Here is a 15215-nt window from a genome sequence, read left to right as displayed (position 1 = left end):
GAGTGAATGTGGGATGAGGATGATTCTCTGTCTACGCGACCATGCAGTACCTTTTATCCATTTTCCGCCATTACTGAATTTTCTTGGATATGCCCTAGTAAACGTCCATCTGTAGCTTGCCTGGTCCCCTGTGCTATCGTTGTGTGACACACGTAGCGTGATTGTCACTTGCTACCGGCGAAGTATGCTCCCGCAGCTGCCAAGAGGGGTGATGTGCAACGACATGCCCGCCAAGATTTGCTTGACAGTTTTGCCTTGGTGTCTGAGGCGCATACAAGAGCCTGAGGATAGCGGAGCCTCAGTATCCGACTACCTGCCAAGGCGTGGCTGTAGTCTGGGGTGTGGCAGACCATGCTTTGGCGACAGTGAGACACCATGTTCGGTGCACCTCCTACCCGCTTAAAATTGATAAAGGACCGCTCTGTGGGACAGGGCCGAATGCGGAGGCGGCTAAACGGAAAGGACGCTGGGGCATCTCTCTGCTCCGGAGCCGTTGTGGGATGAACACGTACGTGACGCTGAGAACAGCACTCGGAAACCATTTGGTCGTTGTTCCGTGATAATTAGTCCTCTAGTATTTTTTTACTTGAGTTGGTAGTCATCGTACTATCTACGACAACAGCAACGCGCCTGTCTTTCATGTCATGGCCACGCCCAGTGGTGTCATCAACGCGTCACCCTTCACACGTCCATCCTGTAACGTGAAGGGCATCCACCAACGTCAACTGACTCTGGACGCTAGAATCTTCCTACCTGTCACTTTGGAAGCCTGTGTAAAGAAGAAAGTCATGGTGGTGATGAGGAGGTGGAGCCGAGACGTCGCTGAAACCCCACGCGTGTGGGACAGAACTTTTGGCGAACACCAACCCCAGCTCTGCTCCCGATATGGGGATATTACTATGCATTAAGCAAATGTCGATCAGTTTGAACCTGATTCGGTTCCTTAGGCATGCGCATATAGGTCGGTCGGCCAATTTAAACAAGATTTTTAATGTTCCGAGTGTCTTGGACGTTGGAGCGGATGCTTGGCTGTCGATTCATGTCGGTCAATAAATAGTGCGTCGACCCTGCACCAAGGCAGAAGTATAATCCTGTCTTGTTTTTCTGTCTGGAGTGTTATTGCACTGCATGCGCATATATGGTCCCAGGAAAAAAGAAGAGTAACTGCAAAGGTGGTTCAAAGGTCATGAGGTTGAGATTTTGCCGAATGCCATCCCTATGTACACATCATTTACTACACACCTGGTGTTCCTCTCAATCCCTCCCCTTTAGCAATAGAAACTTCATCTAAAAGCATAAATTGGTAGTCCCTATAGTCGCGAATTGCCCCTGTCTCCGAAAACGCCTGCAAATGCCTGCAATGGCAGCTGGCCCCAAGCGGAGTAGGAACGAATGCCAGTCGTCAGCGTATGCGTTTCGCTTCCATCTCCTTACTTGGGTCTGCACATGAGAATATCCTGTGAATTACAATTCATCTAGAAGAACCAAACAATCTACTCATCATCCGAGTCCGTGTCAGTATCAGTCTCGCTCTCGGATTCCACATCTCCCTCGGTGTCACTGCCACTGGAGTCATCGGCTGCTGATCTCCGCTTCTTGATTGGCGCACCACCAGTCTTCATTTGACGCATCTGGCCAGCAATGGAATCTATTAAATGTCAGTCATCATATTCAGGTTGCCTGGATATGAGAAAAAAACGTACCTTCTTCTGGCTCGCTGATCTCTTCCTCCTCGTCGACCTGTTCGGCTTTGCTGGCGTCCTCGACAACCAGCGTAACTTCCATCTTGGTGTCCATGCCAACATAGCTATCGCAGATCAAGTGCATAACAAAGGTGTAACTACCAGGCTGTGGAGGGGCACCGAATTGCATCTTGAGGGTTTGTACGTTGAATGTAGGCTTACCACTCTCATCGAGAATAGGCTTGTCAAATGTCGAAAACGTGAATGGGGGCACTGCGATGCGTCCTTGCTTGCTGTCTGCAAGAAACACGTGCCATCTTGGTGCGTGATCCCGGGCGTAGTATGGAGCGTGTGCTAGAGGTGGCTGAATGGGCTTATCGCCAGAGTTGTCGTTCTTGCGTCCTGTAATCGCCGCAACATCGCCTTCCGCAGGATCAATATCGAGGAGATCTTTCGGGTTGACCTCAGGAATTTCGGTGGCGCCTGAAGGAATGAAACGACCCTTAAGTACGAACTGAACTAAGCTGCTGGGTGTAACAAATCGCTCACCAACGACCTTGAAGAATGCCTTCTCGAGATGAAATAGAGGAATCTGCGAGGCTACGGACATGGCTGTGCTGTATTGTTCTTGGGAGAGGAGGCCGGACTTTACGATGCGCGCTTTGCGTTGAGCATCTGGGATTTGCATGAACTCTTGAATGGTAAGATGTGTCCTCGACCGCTCGGCCTCAGCCGCATCTGCAACAGCAGGTGTGAAGTAAGGCAATTGTTCCAGTGGGGAGGATCCTGGTCGTAGAGCTTGAATGATATTCTGGGATGTCCTGTATGCTGATAGTACGGCCGTGGTGTTGCCATATGCGAGGGCAATGGCGGCATAGGCTTCGTTCAAACGGAATGCGATAGGTGCGACGGCGAACTTTTCCTCGTTTAGGGTATCATCCTCGAGTTCAACACGGCCAAGATATGCCCATAGCAAGGTTAGAACCTTGCGTCTTCGGCTGTCCTCCAAATCGTCGAGCTTTTGGCGGTCCTTTAGCGTGAGTGTTTGTGGAATGAGCGAGCCAGAGTTCTCAGAAAGAACCTTCTGCTCCAACTTGGATAGGCCGTTTTCTGCTTTTTGTCCAGTAAGGAGGTCGTTAAACTCTTCTCCACTGCTTAGCGCATAGATGACACCCGTCTCGCCCTGGTCGTTGTCGTAGTCGCGGAAGATCTTGCCCGCACTTGCGACCAAGACCTTTTCTTTTGTCAACCTCTGGGTTCCATACCACCACTTGCCAACTGTGTAGGGAAGAATGACACCGAGCGCGAGCGCATAGATCAACAAGACGTACTTGCCAGCTCCCTCGGTAACTAGCCACTGTGGGAGCGCAATGCCGATGCTGAAGCTCTGTTTGCCGTCGGGGTGACCGTATGTCAGGAAGTTGTTGCGAATTTCCTCGTCAGTGAGAGCTTTGAAGGCCTTGGTGACATCGACCCAGTGGTCGTTGATGGTTTGCAGCGTAATGTTCTTCTCGGGGTCCTCGCGGGCTTTGTCAGGATGCAAAGAAAGAGAGAGTTTTCGGTAATGCCTCTTGATCGCCTTCTCATCTGCACTCTGTGTTGTGAGTCAGTATGATTGTTCACGAGTCAAAGCGATAGGCAGAACGCTCTTACCCTTGATACGCCGAGAACTGCATATGGGTCCCAAATGTCAGGCGTCGTCCTTGCAGTGACTAGGATGAGGTAGACCATTGCGGCATTCAGAGCCCAACCGCCCACCATGACGAGACCACGCTTGATCCTCCTTTCCATGCGCTTCTGCTTCTTTCGCTGTCCTTGGATGAGATCTGCATGTTCGGGGGTGAAGTCTGACTCTATGCGCGCTCCAGTGTTCTCGAGTTCTATGAACATAGTCAGTATGGCGATATTGAAATACAACCAAGATGCGCACCTTTGCTGGGTCTCAGAAATGATATTGTGGTGGGGACGGTGACGAGTGTGGTGACAGTGAGGATGAAGTAGGGGAAGAACTGGCCCTGCAAACTTGTTAGAGGCGAATTATTTTGTGTGCGCATCCAAGCCCTACCTGCTCATCGTAATTGTAGTCGGTGCCGGACATGTTTAATGTCTGTCCCTAGGGACAAGTGGAGATGTTGCGAGAGAGCGAATAGAAGAAATAGCGGGGTAGCCTCGAGTTTGGGAAGCAGTAGAAAGAGAGAGAGGGTGTGTCCTAGGCCTGTGGCATTACGAAAAAAGCGTGGGCGGGGCGTACGAAATAAAGTCGTGGCCACTTATTGAAGTTGTTCCGACCACTGTGTTCTTTCCCGCTGCACCACGACACATGGCCGCCGCGATTACGCTTGGCTAAGCAGGGGTCGTGCCGTCACGTGCCAGCGCGCCGTCGCATTTACGTCACGACGAAATCAACCCTCGAGGACATAGATGTTTTATTTGGGAAGGGGAGAATGGTCACTTTAGTAGGGTAGAAAAAGATGTGATTGCGGGTGACGCGACATGCCAGAAACCTAAGTTCAGAGAATATGACAAGACATGGTTCGGTTGCAGTTGACAATTGACTGCAACCTGTCCAGAAGTGCAAAAGTCGACTAAACACATATGTCATTAGATTTAGTCCACGCACATCACGTCTGTCACGGCAAATGTGATACCAATTAAACTGGATAAGATGTATGCTATGCTAGATGCATGTATTCTCCACGCTCAATACCCCGACTTGAATATTTCATGTCAATCATTCCCAGTAATGCGCCGGTGCAACGCCGAAAGTGTACAAGATGGCATACTATACTGCCTTCTCTTCCTAGCCAAGACATAAGAGCCAACAACTGCTCGAGGAAAGATACAAGGCTTCGACACATTTACGTGTCTGGCTTTTGTGTTCAACAGAAACATCAGACGACCTACGCTGCAACCTCTGCTGACTCTGCCGCAACTGAGCCGTTTGCGCCGTTCTGCGAAGGGCTCTGTATTCCTGCATCTAGCGGTGCGGCATGCAGTGCGGGCTTTTCAACACCCTTCATCTTTCCACTTCTTCGCTTCTCAAGGGCAGCCTTCACCCAGTCTGCAACTTCTTGGTCTTCTACCACTTCAATAGCCTGGGCTGGTCCCTTGTCCCCAGCCGCTTGATCTGGGGTAGCTTCCTGCGCAGCCGCGACCTCTTCTTCATCTTCTTCTGTGATGGTGTCAGGCTTGGCAAGAGGGGCGAGCCATGCGTGCTGGAGCAGCATTGCGTAGGTTGGTCGCAGGTTGGGGATCTTGTTCAAACAGCCCCGTACAAAGTTCTTGGCCGCATCAGAGTATCCTTCGTCAGGTAGGTCCGGTGGGTCACCATCGACGATAGCCTAAAGAAAGTCAGTAATCGGCCTGCCAGAAAGAAAGGCGTTTTGTAATGCTTACACTAAGCTGACTGAAAATATTGTTGTACGTCTCGGGTGGATAAGGATATTGTCCAAGCGCGCATTCGATAATGGTCAGTCCCAGACTCCAGATGTCACTTTGCACACTGTATGTACCACCTCCAGGGTTGGCACCTGCTTGCGCAATTCCGCCCGAGGATATTCTCTCTGGTGCCATGTAACTCTGGCATCCGATGTTGGTCTTGGCAATACTGGCGACGAGGTTGCCGCTCACACCAAAGTCACAAATCTTGATGGCGCCCCTGGTGTTCATAAGAATGTTGGTAGGCTTGACATCGCGGTGGATGATGTTGTGTTCATCCTTCAATGATTTCAGGCCCATGGTTGTTGCCAGAGTGATTTTCCTTAGCACGCCTTCTGGTACACCATCAGCGTAGAGTTTGTCTATGGATCCACCGTCCATGAACTCCATGCAAATATACACGGCCCCTTCTTGGAAGAAGGCACCGTAGAAGTCGACAATGTAAGGCGATCTGCAGCGATGGAGGACATCCAGCTCCATGATGATGGTAGCAAACTTTGAGTCTTCGAGTTCCAGTCTCATTTCCTTCATTGCCATGACGATGCCCGTGCCTGCAGCGGGCTTTGCGCTCGAAGGACTCGATTCCTCGTCAAAGTTTTTGCGAGATGGTGAGCCTGGCGCAGCCTTGTTTCCGGCGAGGCCCTGGCCTGGCTTTCGCATTCGGGGTCTGCTATGCCTGACCTTGTATACTGTGCCATAATTACCCTTGCCAAGCTCGTCGAGCGTGTCGACTTCATCAAGTGAGATGTTGAAGGTGGATCCGCTGGCAAACTGTACACCCTCTGAGTTGAGGATAGCCTTGCCCGCAAACTTCAAGCTTCCAGTCTTGGTGTCGATGTACTGCGAAAACTGGTCGAATTGGGTTTCTTGCTTGTGCGGTTGCGCGTCGTTTTGGGCCTTGTCACCGCCATTCATCATGCCCAGGGTCAGGCCAGGCTTCTTCCTGCCAGCAGGAGGAGCAGCAGGGCTAGTGCCAGGCAGTCCGCCCGGGAGCTGCATACCGCGTCGCTCAGCCATGGACTTTTTGGGTTCGGGCATGCGGCCCGGAATAGCAGGCGCAGACTGAAAGTTAGTCGTCGGTGGTCTTGCAGGCATCCGGAAGTTAGGGGGGACGCCGCCGAGATTTCCGCCTGGAGACATTGGGTTGCGGTTGTCGAGAGATGGGCCTGGGCTCTGAGGCGCAGGCCCTCTCCCCGGCAAGCCGGTGGGCGGGGCGCCCTTGCGCCCCAAATGTACTGCTTGTATTCTTGCAAGGATATCTTGGGAGACATTCAGGCCACTGCCTCTGCTGGAGATGGTGGGCGGGTTTGCGGGGCGGGGATTTCTGGCGGCATTGATGTTGCCGAGGGGCGTGGAGGAAGATGTCATGTTGGTAGTTGCGGTGGCCGAGGAGGCTTTTCGCGGGGCGGGGCGTTCGGCGGAGGGGTCTTCAGGCAGCGAGGCATCGGCAGTAGGACTAGAGGGCACAGGCGAGGGAGAGGGGCTGTCGAAGACGGTGTCGGAATCGACTTCGACGTCGGGAGTGGAGGGATTGGAGTCTGCCATGGCGAAGGGGTGACGAGTGTCACAGGCCTGAATTGGCGGGGTACGTGAGGGTGGAGGAGGGAGCAAACGAGGGTGGAGGGAGTAGTGATGCGGGTGCAAGGGAGAAGTAGTAGAATGGGTAGCTGCGACTGCAGCGCGAGAAGGGACGTGGCGGCGATGCCGGGGGAGGACGAGGATAGTGGAGGTGTGGTGGTTGTGGGTTGTAGCGTGCAAGTTCGCGCGCTGTGACGTGATGGTGCAGAGACCAAGATGGCGCCAGTGTGGAGGCTCTAGTGCACGCACCCACGAGAGCACGGGAGAGCTGAGAGGAGACTGGCAGGTGGGCTGCAGATACGGAGATGTTTGCATGGGATTTGGCATGGTCGAAAATGCGTGTGCTAAACATGCATATCTGGTTTTACGTGTATGCATACGTTGATATAACCATGTTTACTTGCACATGTCCATACACGTGCATACTCACACATGATGGTACGTAGCGGGAGTGCGTACTTGGAGAGGCAAACGGCACGCGCCGAGACACTTTGCTGGCCAGGCAATATTGCGGACAGGCGACTCAGAAGGATGCCCTGACTGATTATCGGATGGGCAGTAAGCAGGAGGCAAAGTGCAGCGTGCAGAGCCCACCAAGTTCAGACAAAGGGCCGATGAGCGCGCCCAGGCCCGATGATGGGTGCGCAGGGCCGACGCGCCCAGACGTCTGGAGCGGCGGCGGGCGGAATTGCATGTGTGGCGCAGCGACAGTGCTGGATGGGGGCGTAAGTAGTCTAGTAGGTCGATAGCTACGCTACGTACACGGCCGGATTGCTATCTCCATGGATGCAGGCGTAGTGGCAGTTGGAAGAGGCAGCTGGTTGGCCAGGCGGCGTGCATCTTCTCTTCGCCATGGCCTCCGACTGCGCACGCCATGGCCGGCGGCGCCATGTTTCTGCAGCATGCAGGGCCCCGACACGTCCCAAACACGCCCAAACACGCTTGCCCACGCTCGTTCGGTTGGACCTGCACTCGGGCGGGCTGAGAGCGGGCGCCCGGCCGTGACGTCCTGGTCGCTGTGGTAGCGCGTCCGGCAGCCAAGACAGCCTGCGCTTCAAGATATACCTGGACCGTTTCCGCCTCCATTCCATTGATTGCTGCCTCGACACCACACGCTGCTTCACCATGTCCTTCTTCTCCGCGCCCACGGCCTTGCGCCTGCGCTCCTTCTCCCCTTCCTCCTCTCCCTTTGTCGCCCTCGCCTCTCAGTCCCAAGACTCCCTCACCGGCGCCATGTTCACCTCGCTCGAGAATGCCCATCCCTCGCATCCCGACTTTGCCAATTTGGCCCTCCTCGTCTTCGAGGCCGTCATGGAGGTCGTCTGTGTGAGCGCCCCGGGCTATGTCGTCGCTCGAATGGGCCAATTCGACGCAGAGAGCCAAAAGTTTCTTGCAAACCTCAACACCCAATTGTTCACGCCCTGCCTCAGTGAGTGACGGCCCTCCTTATCTACGCCCACTCGACCTGACCCTCGGCCTCGCAGTCTTCACCAAGCTCGCCTCTCAATTGACGGCTGAGAAGTTGGCTGAGCTTGCAGTCATTCCCGTCATTTTTGTCGTTCAGACACTCATATCTTACATTGCCGCCCTTGCCGTCTCACGCATGTTCAAATTCAACAAAAGGGCCTCCAACTTTGTCGTCGCCATGGCAGTACGTCTAACTTTGAATCCGCTGTAATCCGGCGCAAACTTACAAGTCTTAGGTTTTTGGTAACTCCAACTCGCTGCCCATCTCTCTCGTCATCTCTCTCTCCAAAACACTCCGCGGCCTGCACTGGGACAGAATACCAGGCGATAACGACAACGAAGTCGGTGCCCGCGGTATCCTCTACCTCCTCATCTTCCAGCAGCTCGGTCAGCTCGTGCGGTGGACTTGGGGCTTCAACGTGCTCTTGGCCCCCGCTAGCGCTTACAAGGACGATGAAGGAAGAGACCATGCGCTCGAGAGCGGAGAGTACAGTGACGACGAGACGCAGCGCCTGCTCGACGACTCACATTCCGACTACGAATCTGGAAATGTCACGAGCTACGCCACCTCTGCCGACTGCAGCGATTCAGACTCGGATTCTATTTTCAACCGTGGCCAGGCTCAAGCGGCGGCCCTATTCATTACACCCACCAATGGCAACGCAACAGTTCCCGGAGCTGGCGACATGAGCGGAAACCCCAAGGGCACTTTCGCAAACGGACACCTCAATGGCGTGCTCGCAGCTCACAAGAAACAACAAGACACGCCCAAGGGCATCAAGGGTATGCCCACGCGAGCTCGATTGGCACTCCAACGCTCGGCGACTTCCGTATCCGTGTCAACGACACGCGCTGGCAACCGCGTCTTCAACAGCTTGCCCAAGGGGCTCCAAGGACCCCTGTCCAAGATCGGTTCGGGCTTGTCCAAGTTCGCCAGGGGTGTGTGGGACTTTATGAACCCTCCCCTCTGGGCCATGCTGATTGCCATCTTCGTCGCCTCTATTCCACCGCTACAACGCTTGTTCTTCACCCCTGGAACATTCATCAACACGTCGGTTACGCGCGCTGTAAATCAAAGCGGACAAGTGGCTGTGCCCCTGATTCTGGTTGTGCTGGGCGCCAATCTTGCCCGCAACACGCTACCAAAGGAAGACCAAAACTCAATCGAGGACCCCAGCGTAGAGAGGAAGTTGGTCATTGCCTCGCTTATCAGCCGCATGCTCATCCCAACGCTTCTCATGGCACCAATGCTGGCCCTGACTGCCAAGTATGTGCCCGTCAGCATCCTCGACGACCCGATTTTCATTATTGTCTGCTTCCTTCTCAGCGGCGCACCCAGCGCGCTTCAACTTGCGCAGATCTGCCAGATCAACAATGTGTACATGGGCGCCATGTCGCGGATCCTGTTTCAGAGCTACGTGGTATGGATTCTACCATCGACTCTACTATTGGTCATGCTTGCATTGGAAACAGTGGAATGGGCAACATGAACGAGCAGAGCGGGACACCAAACAGGTGCAGGCGCCAGGTTGCGCATGTGGCACTAGCAAGGAAATTGTATACACCTACACGTACTTGAGTGCATGGCGAAAAAACAGGGATATTGTGTTTGTTACAGCGCGGCGTTTTGGAGTTTGGCGTTTGACTACGCGTTGTGACGTAAGTAGGCCTTGGATAGGCCTCTGCAGGGCTCCGTCGCCACGTCCAAAAGCGGCTTGCATGTGGATTGCAAAGCTGCACTTGCACTGTACGAGTATTTTACTAGTTAGATTTGTTGCTCATTACCACAAGAGAAGATGGCACGGAGGCTTGGCCACGTGTGCACTACGTACTGAATTTCGTCACATTACACATTGCAGGTTTTCTGTCCACTGGTGTTTTGCTTGGTTATCTCGTTGTGGTTTGGCTGTTTGTACACTGCCAAGCCCACCTCCGCCACACATGGAACCTCTTGTCAAAGCAGCGCGCAGCAAGAGGGGCGCCGGGATGTACCTTGGGCTTGCCATGGCCATGACGCCCTGAGTCACAATGGGTTCGACGCGTGTTTTGGTGGTTTCTCTGCATCCCCGTCGCTGTCTTGTATGCCATGACGCTGCTTTCCCAGCTGATCCTGACCGCCAATCAGCTTGGCACGTGGACCCCTTACTCGCGTATCCTGTCCTGCCTGCCCTGGCCTGGGTATCGATAACGCTCACACACAACCGCCCGCCCACCAAGCGGCCCAATCCTCCTGCCACCATTTAGGAGCGGCTGTTGTCACAGACTCTCACGCCTCGGGAACAGGGTTCCCAACACTTTTGCTATCTCTCTCGCCGATCCGGCTTACTTACCTAGCCGGACTGCTCCAGACTCCCCTCGACCATTACCAGACCATGGCCTCTTCTTCCAATTGGCAGGCCCAGCAGCCCGCTGGCCCACAGTCAAGCGACTCTCTAGCCCTCTCGCGCAACAACACTTTGGACGACGGTACATCGCCGCGCTCAAGCAAAGGTTAGTCAATCCGTCTCTTGTTTCCTGGTTGCACGCAAACTCTATCACTTTGTTACATTGCACGTATGGCGGGGTACGGGCTTTGGGTGGTACTTGGTTCATGTGCAACAATCATTCCGCGGTCTTGAAGACGCCTAGGCTTTAGGCTTTCTGTAACACACGTGTGGCTGTATTCTAGCTCCTCGGGTAGCCTACTTGAAATCGACGACGCCTGGGAACAGAGACTGTACTCCCTTTTGTACAGATTCTGCGCTTTGCAAGCAATTCAGATCCAGCGCAGTTGCTTACTATACATCTGCAGTCGTATCCTTTCCCGATGACAGCACAATTTCCCCATTGATCATCGGCAAGAACAAGGAGCTTGACCAAAAAGACTACTTGGATCTTGACAAGCCTCCCAGGCACTTTCCAGCAAGTGTCAGTAAAAAGCGCCTGTCCGGCCGTCCTTCCTATGAACGCGAGGGGTCATCCAAATCTGGAGTGGTCGACGCCAGCACTGCCTTGACCTCGCTACTTCCAGAAGGCTCAGTTGATGCCGCTTCCCATAGCCACCAAGCCCATGAGAACCTGTTGAAACAGGTAGGCACCTGGCTCAAGCAGGAGCGAAGCCGGCGCCATGCACGAAGGGCAAGACGCAAGGCTGCCAAAGCGGGTGTCATTGACCATGAGTCTGAGAGCGCCACAGCAGAAGCACTCGAGAAGTCCATCTCTCATCACAGGAGCGACTCTGACTCCTCCCATGGCGAGGATGCACTCACTCAACTGGCACAAATTCTCGAAAGGAACATGAGCTTGAAGCTTTCCGAAGCCAAGAAGAGGCATCACATGCACAGGTCGTCCATTGGCTTGAAGCGACACTCTGCAATTTCTCTTGATTCGGACTACTTTGAGTCGGTAGATCAGCTCGTCCCTAGTTGTGAAGCCACTTTGGACAATTCAAAGACAATGGCATACAACGTCGACGAGCCTGGAGCCGAGTCCACCGTTGATGTAGCGGACAAGGAGAAAGAGGCTTGGTCCAAATTTCGAGCTGAAATTCTTCGTCTTACCCACACGTTGAAATTGAAGGGATGGAGGAAGGTGCCCAGCGAGCTGAGCAACGAAATCAACGTACAAAGATTGAGCGGTGCGCTTACAAACGCCGTTTACGTCGTCTCTCCTCCTAAGAATCTACCGGCTCCCGAGCAGAGCGAAGATGGTCCACCAAAGCCCAGAAATCCTCCACCGTAAGTGTTGTTGCAGGCCACTCCGCATTTTTCTAACATCTTTGTTTTCAGTAAGCTCCTACTTCGTATCTATGGCCCACAGGTAGAACACCTGATCGACCGAGAGTCGGAATTACAGATCTTGACGCGACTTGCCCGCAAACGTATTGGCCCACGCTTGCTCGGTACTTTTGGCAATGGTCGATTTGAAGAGTTCCTGCATGCCCAACCACTTACTTCCAAGGAGCTACGTAACCCAGAAACCTCGGTGCAAATAGCAAAGCGTATGCGAGAACTTCACGAGGGTATTGATCTGCTGAAGAAAGAGCGAGAGGCTGGTCCGTTTGTTTGGCAAAACTGGGACAAGTGGGTCAATCGCTGCGAACATATTGTGACCTGGTTGGATCAACAGGTCCGCGAGAGCAGCCAGGGCCTCTCCAGAGCCTCCTCGGACAAATGGAAGAAGCGAGGATATGTGTGCGGCGCCGAATGGCCCGTGTTCAAGCAAATGATATACAAGTACCGGAAGTGGCTAGAAGATCAGTATGGCGGTCTTGATAAGATCAACGAGCGCATGATCTTTGCCCATAATGATGTGAGTCGCAACGCGAAGCGGAAATGGTATAATCTAATTCGATTACAGACCCAGTATGGAAATATCCTTCGCATGATGCCAGAAGGTGAGTCGCCACTGATGCTACCGGCAAATCAGCACAAGCAGCTGGTGGTTATCGATTTCGAGTATGCAAACGCCAATCTTCCTGGGTTGGAATTTGCCAATCACTTCGTAAGGTTCATCCGTTTCGTCAACTCTTATTCAGCGCCCGATGGGCATGGCCATGATCTAAGGACAAGCTGACATGATGTTCCAGACGGAATGGACGTACAACTACCACGATACAGAAGCTCCTTGGCGTTGCAACACTAAGTATTATCCAACAATCGAAGAGCAGCATCGTTTTATCCGGGCGTACTTGATGCACAACCCCTCGTACAAGGCCAGTGGCGGATACACATCCAATCCTCCTACACCACACCTCGGACCGCTTCCCTCTTCCGGTAGCACGACTGCCCTGGCAGCAACAGCCGCCCCAAGCAGCATCTCCGCCTTTATGCTCGACTCACGAGCTCCTCCAGGCGAAAAGTATCAAGAGCAGGAAGCCCAGTACGAGCGACAGATTGAAGAGGAAACACGCCGCCTCCTGGCAGAAACCAAACTCTGGCGTCTCGCCAACTCGGCCATGTGGGTTGCCTGGGGCATAGTCCAAGCACACATCCCGGGCCTCCCTGACTTTGACGAGGAGAGCGGAGACAATAAGACGAGCGACAACCCAAGCGCAGAGGCAGCAACGCTAGACAGCGCAACTGCCGAGCTGGAAGCCGCAGCTAAAGCAGAGCAAAAGAGCACGGGGACAGTGAGTGAAGAAACGGCGGCAAAGATTCAGGCGCAGGCGCAGATGGAAGATGAGGCTGACCTTTTCAAGCCGCAGGACGAGGAGGAATTCGATTACTTGCAGTATGCTAATGACCGGGCCATGTTTGTCTGGGGGGATGCCCTTAGGATGGGTATTGTGAGTCAGAGCGAGTTGCCTGAGGAGTTGCTGCAGAGGATTAAGCTTGTGGAGTATTGAGATATGGGTGGATGTGTATGGGGTGGAAGGAGATGATGGATGACTCATGATGGTATGAATAGGAAATGTACGGATGTGACGAGTTGATGGAAAGAAATGACATGAGGTATGTCATGCACGTAGTAGCATATTTAAAAAAAAACCCCCCAAGAAACCCCTAGTATACCCAAGCTCATTAACAATCCCCACATATTCAACCATTCTTCTTTCTTTCAAAAAAATAACGAACAAGTCATACCATTTATTTCCATACCCATACGCCCCGACTGTGATCCCTCACCCTCGCACAACGCCCTACAGTAAAGAAAAATAAAATCATTCCCCCTTACCTCAAACTCAACTCAAATCCATCTTATCTCCCTCTTCCACCTCCCCTTCCTTCTCCATCTTGTTCCCCGGAAACAAGCCCTCCAACCCCCTAACTTCCTCGCCCCTAACCCTCGTCCCACCAACCTCCCACGCGCCCTCGACCCCATCCGTAGTATCGACCCCACGCCGCTCCAGCACGCGTTTAGACTGGGCTTCGATGTAGAGGCGACGCTGGGCACTGCGGTCTTGTGATGTATCTTGCGTTCCTGCTGTCGATGATGAAGAGGTGGAGGAGGCGAGATGGGGTTTTAGGGATGCGACGAGTTGGCGGAGGTAGGGGAGTTGTGTTGTTGTGAATGTGGTGTGGGTGGTTAGTGGTGGAGATGTTGTTGTTGCGGCTTTATCGCTTGTCTGGGGGGTGGTTTGGATGCCTAGGGCTTGGGCTGCAGGGGTTGAGGAGAGGAAGGCGAAGGGTGCGGTGGTGGTGGTGGTGGTGTCGGTGTTGCTTGAGGTTTCTGTAGCTGAGGTTGTTGAACTGCGTGTTTCGCGCTTTGGCAGCGTGGAAGAAGAAGAAGAAGATGGGGGACTGAGGAGGGATTTTAGGCGCGCGATTTGGGCTTCGTTGCGGGTTTTTTCTGCGATTAGGGCGGCATGGAGAGTGCGTGTTTCGAGGAGTTTGCGGCGGAGGGTGTAGAGGGATTCGGGCGTTAGGCTGGTGTCTTTGGAGGGGGGTTGGATGTTCTGGTGGTTTTTTTTGTATGTTAGATTTCCCAACTCCTTGATGGTGTATAAAGAAGGAAATACATACTTCGTAATGTCCTAATCTGACCCAATCTCCTAGTCCTTCATCCTCGCCTTTCCCTCTTCCAAGCGCAAACACATTTCTCAGCGTCCAAATCTCCAATTTGTCAAAGTTCTTGTCTACCGCATTTTCCATGAGTGTCTCGAGTTTCAAGACTCCTTCTTCGATTTCCAGTCGCGCCTCAGGATATACATTGTTTCCGTCTTCATCTTTCTGCGGTGTGCGACCTTGCGAGGCGTAGAGGTCTGCGAAGCCGAGTAGGGCTGGGTCCGCGGATGAGAGGCCGGTTTCGAAGGAGTCGGTGCAGCGGTATAGGACTTCGTTGACAGCGTTGATAATGTCGTCGATTAGGGACTGGAAGATTTACACTGTCAGATCATTTTCTTATACCATGCGCCGTATGCGCCCGTTTTTTTCTCTTTGGCATTCATGACTTTAGGAATTGGGAAACATGCATCCCCGCCAAACATTTGCTCAAATCCACACTATCACCACCTTTCACTGCGGGATCACACATACAATCGGAGGCCAAGTAAAGTGCTCGGTAAGGAGCATATTCTCCTGCTGCTTTGCGCTCGCCATCTTGTCCCTTGTCCCTGTCGCCGTTCGCGTT

The 15215-nt window shown here is 53.2% G+C and overlaps 5 protein-coding genes across 5 annotated transcripts; 1 reads left to right on the top strand and 4 right to left on the bottom strand.

The window, feature by feature from the left end:
• Positions 1-1493: 1493 nt before the first annotated feature.
• COCVIDRAFT_113489 (hypothetical protein) lies at positions 1494-3780 on the bottom strand (the record flags this gene model as incomplete). The annotated part of the gene is made up of 5 exons (XM_014695740.1): positions 1494-1648; positions 1704-3276; positions 3336-3562; positions 3613-3697; positions 3748-3780. 5 exons carry the CDS (start codon positions 3778-3780, stop codon positions 1494-1496), a joined length of 2073 nt encoding a protein of 690 aa, XP_014551226.1.
• Positions 3781-4582: 802 nt separating this feature from the next.
• COCVIDRAFT_113475 (hypothetical protein) lies at positions 4583-6665 on the bottom strand (the record flags this gene model as incomplete). Its single annotated transcript, XM_014695739.1, has 2 exons — positions 4583-5023; positions 5079-6665. 2 exons carry the CDS (start codon positions 6663-6665, stop codon positions 4583-4585), a joined length of 2028 nt encoding a protein of 675 aa, XP_014551225.1.
• A 1158-nt stretch (positions 6666-7823) lies between these two features.
• COCVIDRAFT_42443 (hypothetical protein) lies at positions 7824-13491 on the top strand (the record flags this gene model as incomplete). The annotated part of the gene is made up of 8 exons (XM_014695738.1): positions 7824-8121; positions 8183-8349; positions 8402-9586; positions 10535-10655; positions 10957-11881; positions 11933-12455; positions 12504-12647; positions 12733-13491. 8 exons carry the CDS (start codon positions 7824-7826, stop codon positions 13489-13491), a joined length of 4122 nt encoding a protein of 1373 aa, XP_014551224.1.
• Positions 13492-13602: 111 nt separating this feature from the next.
• On the bottom strand, positions 13603-13758 carry COCVIDRAFT_113449 (hypothetical protein; the record flags this gene model as incomplete). The annotated part of the gene is made up of 1 exon (XM_014695737.1): positions 13603-13758. A coding segment is annotated over one exon (156 nt), but the record flags the coding sequence as incomplete, so codon positions are not given.
• A 69-nt stretch (positions 13759-13827) lies between these two features.
• On the bottom strand, positions 13828-15184 carry COCVIDRAFT_20483 (hypothetical protein; the record flags this gene model as incomplete). Its single annotated transcript, XM_014695728.1, has 3 exons — positions 13828-14541; positions 14609-14956; positions 15122-15184. 3 exons carry the CDS (start codon positions 15182-15184, stop codon positions 13828-13830), a joined length of 1125 nt encoding a protein of 374 aa, XP_014551214.1.
• Between the last annotated feature and the right edge of the window lie 31 nt (positions 15185-15215).

The sequence above is a fragment of the Bipolaris victoriae genome, assembly GCF_000527765.1.
Source record: "Bipolaris victoriae FI3 unplaced genomic scaffold scaffold_148, whole genome shotgun sequence".
NCBI classification, from domain to species: Eukaryota; Fungi; Ascomycota; class Dothideomycetes; order Pleosporales; family Pleosporaceae; genus Bipolaris; species Bipolaris victoriae.
This window is presented reverse-complemented; position numbering and strand designations above follow the sequence as displayed.